Source organism: Eurypyga helias, unplaced genomic scaffold, assembly GCF_000690775.1.
Source record: "Eurypyga helias isolate BGI_N326 unplaced genomic scaffold, ASM69077v1 scaffold23110, whole genome shotgun sequence".
Taxonomy (NCBI): Eukaryota; Metazoa; Chordata; class Aves; order Eurypygiformes; family Eurypygidae; genus Eurypyga; species Eurypyga helias.
In genome coordinates, this window is record NW_010226594.1 from 1 (window position 1) to 6,862 (window position 6,862).

General features: G+C 58.6%; 1 protein-coding gene across 1 annotated transcript; it reads left to right on the forward strand.

The window, feature by feature from the left end:
- Positions 1–548: 548 nt before the first annotated feature.
- On the forward strand, positions 549–6,655 carry POR (P450 (cytochrome) oxidoreductase; the record flags this gene model as incomplete). Its single annotated transcript, XM_010153730.1, has 10 exons — positions 549–638; positions 1,094–1,192; positions 1,809–1,925; positions 2,755–2,873; positions 4,088–4,269; positions 4,428–4,577; positions 5,107–5,374; positions 5,793–5,938; positions 6,187–6,272; positions 6,511–6,655. Coding segments are annotated over 10 exons (1,402 nt in total), but the record flags the coding sequence as incomplete, so codon positions are not given.
- Positions 6,656–6,862: the final 207 nt, after the last annotated feature.

Sequence of the window (6,862 nt, forward strand, 5' to 3'; positions counted from 1 at the left end):
TTTACCCTGCTGCAGCTCCATTGCTGACCCAGCCTGTATGGATAACTTATCCGCCCCTGTGAGCCTCCCTGATCACCCTGTGGGGTGCAGCTTAACCTGGGAAATGGCATCAACCCATGGCTTTGCCTCTAAAGACTGCGAGATCCGATGAGAGGGATGTGCTGTGTGTGGGAGGCTCTGAGCTCAGAAGAAGAGCGTTGCCGTGGTGGAATCTGCCCCTCAGGAAGGTGACCTAATGCCAGGAGTGGGCAAGGGGGAGCTGAGCTGCTTAAGGACTAAGTCTGAATAACAAAGCCTTCCTTGGCAGACCTGATGAAGGGAGGGGTGGCTGTATAGCAGCAGTTCCCTCTCCCCCACTTGGGCATCGGAAGGTGCTCTTCTGGTGATCTGTGGGCATGTAGACATACCAAAAATGCCCCGATCCAAGGGCAAATGCCTTTTCCCATGGGGAAGGAGGAAGTCCATAGGGATCGCAGATGGTTTCTCTGGGAATACCCCGTTGCTCCCCCTTGGGCTGGATTGTTGAATCTCTCTTTTGCCCTGGCTAGCTTGGAAGAAGACTTCATCACCTGGAGAGAGCAGTTCTGGCCAGCAGTGTGTGAGCACTTTGGGGTGGAGGCGACAGGAGAAGAGTCCAGGTGGGTATGGGAGCAGGTTCTTCTGGAGCCAGAAAGCTTGGCTACCTCCGGCTGGTGGCCGTGCCATCGGCCCTGAGCTGCTGTCCCCTTTCCTGTGTGCTGCCTCCCCTTCCAGACTCCAGGGCACATGTAAAGTAGATCAGTGAGTGGGGCTGTTTGGACTGAGCCTGTCCCGGTGCGAGTTTTAACCCACCTCTGGATTTCTGCCCTGAAGAGGGGTGTGATGGGTTTGGGTCCTTGGTGGCTGGCTTTGCTGGGTTGTGATGTGCCCGGTGAAGCTGATGTTGCCCCTTGGTTTGGGCTTTGGTCTGCCTGATCCCTAATGTCCCGAAGGGGCGAAGGGTTGGAAGTTGCATTTGTTTTTTGAACTGCAGCAAATCCAGCAAAGCCGATGATGATTCCAGCTCTACCTTATGATTTCCAGTTTGACTTTTCTCTCCCCCTTCCCCCTCCAGCATCCGCCAGTACGAGCTGGTGGTGCACACAGATGTGAACATGAACAGGGTCTACACCGGTGAGATGGGTCGTCTGAAGAGCTACGAGAACCAGAAGCCGTAAGTGCCAAAGCACCCTGGGCAGGGTGCACGTGGGCCAGGCTTTGGCCGGTGGGGTCCCTGGTGTTTCCGACATGTGCTGTGCCGGCAGTGTTGTTGCACTGCAGCCGTCTGGCAGATCTCTGCCTAAGAAAAACAGGCTCAGCTTTTTGCTGGGACTCCCAGGGATTCCCTGGTTAATGAGTCGTCAGCGTGTGAGAAGGTGGCTGTGCTCACACATGCTGTTTGGTCGCTCAGAGCCTTTCCTCGCCCAGGGCAGCTCAAGTGTGATGGCTGCCTGCAGTTTTGCTCTGGGGAGATGAGCTGTGTAAAGTGTGGCCAAACTGAAATACCTCCGAGATGTGACATTCTCTCCAATCTACTTTTGCATCCCTTGTTATTAGTGGGAGAGCAGCTGTTGACTGCTGGGCTGTGCTTAGAAGGAAAATGATGTTTCCTCTGCCAGTGTGGGTAGCAGCAGGGTCATGGTTTGTGCTGTGGTGTGCTTTGAAACATGGACAGCCCCGTGCTCAAACCATGGGAGCCTGCTCTGGAGGCGGGGGGAAAGTGGTTGGGTATGGGAAGTTCTGTGAGCCTGTGTGAGAGTAACCCAGAGGATCCTTGTCTTTCCTTCCAGACCGTTTGATGCCAAGAACCCCTTCCTGGCCCAGGTTACGGAGAACCGCAAGCTGAACGAAGGTGGAGAGCGACACCTTATGCACCTGGAGCTGGATATCTCCAATTCCAAAATCAGGTAGGTTCCTATGGGTGACTGCTCCTCTGTTTTGGCAGGAGCAGTCTGCATCAGGAGCAAAGAACAAGGATGTGGCACTGGCCTCACCCAGCACCTCAGGAGGGGACCTTGTTCTCATAATTACTTAACGCTGCTCCTCTGGGCTTTGGTACCACGTACCAGGTACCCCATGTCAGGAATTTCTCCAGCTCTTGTGCGGTGCCAGGCCATGCAGGCTGCCTGCTCTGGGTCCCTCCAGAGCTGGCTGCACATCCCTGTCCTACCTGAGCTGTTCCAGCTGCAAGAATTCTTCAGGAGTCATTCCAAAAATGAGGGGGCAGATGAGCTGTGAGAGAGGGGAGAGCTGGGGATGGCTCCTGCCTGGGTTTGCCTGGCTTAGGAGTACAGGTGTACAGGGGGAATAAAGCCCTGTTCTTAAAAACCCTCTTGCTGGCCCGGATTCCCCTGGGTGTGCTTGTGAGAAAGCCACGAATCCAGGTGGCTTAATATGATGAAATACTGCAGAGTTTGTAAGCAGCTTTGCTCCTTGCCTGTCGGCGAGTTTGCCTGGCCTTGCTGGAAGTCTGGCCTTGTTGAAGTCTCTAGCAAAACTGCTGTTACCTTGGAGGCCCCTTGTAAAAAACAGCTGGTTCTTAAAACCATTGTTCCACAATGATCCTTTCTGCTATTACTGGATTATAGGGATCTCTTTGGGATCCCTTGATTGTGCAGGCAGCAGCTGAGAGCTGAGTGTTGTCCTGCTGCCTTTGCTCTTCAGCTGAGCAGCTCAGCCTTGGGGTGGATGAGAAGTGCTGGTGTTTCATCTGCTCTCATCCTTCTCTCGTGCCAGGTACGAGTCTGGGGACCACGTGGCGGTGTACCCAGCCAACGACTCTTCTCTGGTCAATCAGATTGGTGAGATCCTGGGCGTGGATCTGGACACGATCATGTCCCTAAACAACTTGGACGGTGAGTATGGATGACCCCTGAACATCAGAAGTTCTCCGTCAGCTGTGGCCTCTATCCTTCCCACCAGAGCAGGAGCCAGGTCACCTTCAGGGCCCGTAGGACACCTCCAGGCAGACAGACACCCCGTGGCTGCTCCGAATGCCGTGCCACGTTAGCAGCAGCGGCACAGAGCCTGCTTGCTGAGAGCCAGCTGAAGTGGGTCGGTTGTGAAACGTACTTGGTGTGCCCATTCAACAACAGATTATGTAACAGCACGCTCCTAATTACGGCGCATCCGCCCGCCAGAGCATCCCTCTGCCACAGCAGCCCGGAGCTCAACGGGGGCTGTCGTGTCTGAGATGCTCTTATTCAGTCCTTGGAGGAGGCGCAGGCTTGGAAACTGAATGCTGTGAGGGAGTACTTGTGCTGACACAAAGAGCTCTTCCTGGGCCACATTCCCAGCAGCGCTGGCCTCTGGCAGGAGGAAGGAGAGGGCAGCTGCTGCCCGTCTCGCTCCCAACGCACTGTGGCCTGCTCTGAAGCACCAGAGCTGTTGGCCCAGAAGCCCAAGAGCTGGCTCCTGCTTTCAGGAGCATGAGTGGCTTCGGTGCAGGGCTGGAGCTGGCGGACCCATGCGTGGTGTCCCAGGCTCCCTAAAACGCTGGCATCCCTTCCCCTTCGGTGCTCTCACTTAGCTGAACTGGACGGCTGCAACTGCTGATGCTCCCCTTTCCCAAGGGGGCTGTGAGCACAACGGTCCATGGCTGAAGGACACTATGGACACTCTGGAGGCCAGATCTGAAGGAGGCAGTAGTGTGTGAAGCCAAATTAGCTGTGGAAAATGGCCCTCCTGCTTGGCCTGGGCGTTTGCTGGGTGCTTCTCTCCGTGGATATCGCAGGGCAGAGAGCCCCTTTGGGAAGCCCGGGGTATTTATTTTTTTGCTGATAAGCTGTCAGGCAGCTTCTGTGAAACACAAAATGGGCTGCCTGGAGGAGGGGGGCTGCCTGGAGGAGGGGGGCTGCCTGGAGAGCGGGACTGCCCTGTGCTGGAGCTGTTTCAGCGTGGGATCGGGGCTTTGGCCAACAGGCTGATTCAGCCCTAGGGCTGCTCTCTCCTGAAGCCCGTTCTCCAGCTCTCTTACACTGCGTGTAGCTGCTGGCACAAAGTCTCTACCACATCAGCGTGTGTTTGGCTATTTTTAATCTCTTTTTCCTCTCCCTCTTCTCTCCTCCAGAGGAATCCAATAAGAAACATCCCTTCCCCTGCCCCACGTCGTACCGAACAGCCCTGATGTACTACCTGGACATCACCAACCCGCCCCGCACCAACGTCCTCTACGAGCTGGCCCAGTACGCCACAGACGCTGGCGAGCAGGAGCGCCTCCGCAAAATGGCATCGTCTGCTGCCGAGGGGAAGGTGGGAGCCGTGGCCTTCCCAGCAAAGCTGCTGGGTTGAACTGGGTGCTGGGGGATGCCCGGAAGGGACGCTTGACTGTTGGGCACCAGCAGGGAGCTGAGGGAGTGTGTGCCAGCCGCATAGGGAAGTCGTCATGTGTGTGCCCTCCTTGCCCGCAGGCTCTCTACCTCAGCTGGGTGGTGGAGGCCCGGAGGAACATCCTGGCCATCCTGCAGGACATGCCCTCGCTGCGGCCCCCCATCGACCACCTGTGCGAGCTCCTGCCCCGCCTGCAGGCCCGCTACTACTCCATCGCCTCCTCCTCCAAGGTGAGCGTGCTCTGAGCTGGGACTGGGCTGCAGCTCTGCAGTGCCGCTGTCCCCCCTCGGAGCTGGGGACGGGACGCAGGGAAGATTTGCCCTGGGACAGCTTTCCTTATCCCCATGCATGAGAAGAGGGGGTTATCCCAACGTCTGTTGGGTCTGCAGAGTCCCACGCTGCAGCCCACTGTGCCCCCGTACCACCACCCTCCCTGCAGCCCTGCTCTTCGCCTCTAGGCCTTGCGTTCAGGGCTTGGAAGCAAGGTGGGTTTTTAGGAGTCGGTCAAAATTCATTCTTTATTCTGTGCCTGAAGCCCTGAGGTTGTTGGCAACACCGAGGGAAGCTTGCCAGTCCTGTGCAGAGCTGGGCACGAGTCCCCTGTGGGGCATGCTTGGAGGCTCGATCTGCCAGGGCAGGAATAGCTGTCCCACTGTTAACGTGAGGTTAAACTTCTCCCCGTCCCTGAGTGCGAGGGACTGAGCTGTGGAGCTGCTGGCCCTCCCGCTCCGCCTGGTGCTGACGTTCCTTCCCTTGCAGGTTCACCCCAACGCCATCCACATCTGCGCTGTGACGGTGGAGTACGAGACCAAGACGGGACGCCTGAACAAAGGAGTGGCCACCAACTGGCTCAAGAGCAAGGTGCCCGCTGAGAACGGGAGCAACTGCCTGGTGCCCATGTACGTCAGGAAGTCGCAGTTTCGCCTGCCCTTCAAGCCCAGCACGCCCGTCATCATGATCGGCCCGGGCACTGGCGTAGCCCCCTTCATCGGCTTCATTCAGGAGCGCGCCTGGCTGAAGCAGCAAGGTGAGTGCCCAGGAGCTTCCCTGGGGACCGGACCCGTGGCAGGATGATGCTCTGCGGGGCCGGTCAGTGCCTCCGAGGGGCAGCTTTTGCTGCCCACGTTGCTGACAGGCCTAGCAAAAAGCAGGGTAACAGCAGCCGAGTGGTTTTGTCCAGCACTGGGATGCTTTGTCCTCCTCTTTTGGCCTCGGAGGGTATTTGGGGGAGTGGATAGACCTCAGGTGGTTCTCTGGCCTCTGCCACCGTGTCTCCAAATAATCACATCCCTTAGGCTCGTTTCTAAAGCACATGGGTGCCCCTGGGAATCGCAGTCTGGAGCTGCTCCTTATGAACCGCAGGAGCGACACGGCTCTGCCTCCCTGGATGAGGGCAGGGCTGGGGGCTGCCGGGAGCTGGCTGACGGGTGCCGTGTGCTCTGCAGGCAAAGAGGTGGGCGAGACGGTGCTTTACTCCGGCTGCCGCCGGGAGCGGGAGGACTACCTGTACCGCGAGGAGCTGGCCCGCTTCCAGCAGGAGGGAGTCCTCAGCCAGCTCAACGTCGCCTTCTCCAGGGACCAGGCCGAGAAGGTACTGCTCTGGCCCCAGTGCTGCTCCTGCTGCCCACCCACCACCGCTCCCAGCGGGGACGGCTCAGGCCCCGAGGGCTGCGGGCTCCCAGCCCGGAGCCTCCTGCTAGGGAAGGCCCGTGGCAGCCATGGGAGCACCCAGCACCTCCACCGTCTTGTGGAACCACAAGCACGGGCTGGGCTTCCCCTCCCTCGCCATGGGGTGGGGGCTCCGCTCCTCTGCCTCACTCCCACCTCCTTTCCTGCCAGGTTTACGTTCAGCACTTGCTGAAGAAAAACAAGGAAAACATCTGGAAGCTGCTTAACGAGGGGAACGCTCATATCTACGTGTGCGGGTAGGTGCGGTGGCAGGGAGGGGACTTGGGGAAGATGTTCCTATTCCCCAGAAAACAAGCGTGACTCAGTTTACCCATGTGTGCGTTACAAGTCCCGGGAGGGTTACGCTGCCCTTGCTCCAGGGAGGGGGAGCAGTCAGGAGGGGGGTCTGGGGGGAGCGCACGCGCTGTGTTGGGGTGTGGAGAGGCCACCAGGGCTCTGTTACTGCCTCGCTCACGGTCCTCCCCTTGTTTCCAGTGACGCTCGCAACATGGCCCGGGACGTGCAGAACACCTTCTACGAGATCGTGGGGGAATTCGGGAACATGACCCAGCCCCAGGCCGTGGACTATGTAAAGAAGCTGATGACGAAGGGCCGGTATTCCCTGGACGTCTGGAGCTAAGAACGGGGCTGGGGAGACAACGGGCCCCAGGGGTGGGCCGGAGGTGGGAAGTGCCTGCTCGCTCGCTGCTGCCGTGGGTGACAGCGTCGTCCCCCGCCCACAGCTACCCTGGTGTCACTCCCAACCCCTCTGGGGCCACAGCAGCTCCCCCTGGGCAGGCTGCGTACCCTGGGGGGTGACAGGGGTTGAGAGGGGCAGGGGGGTAGC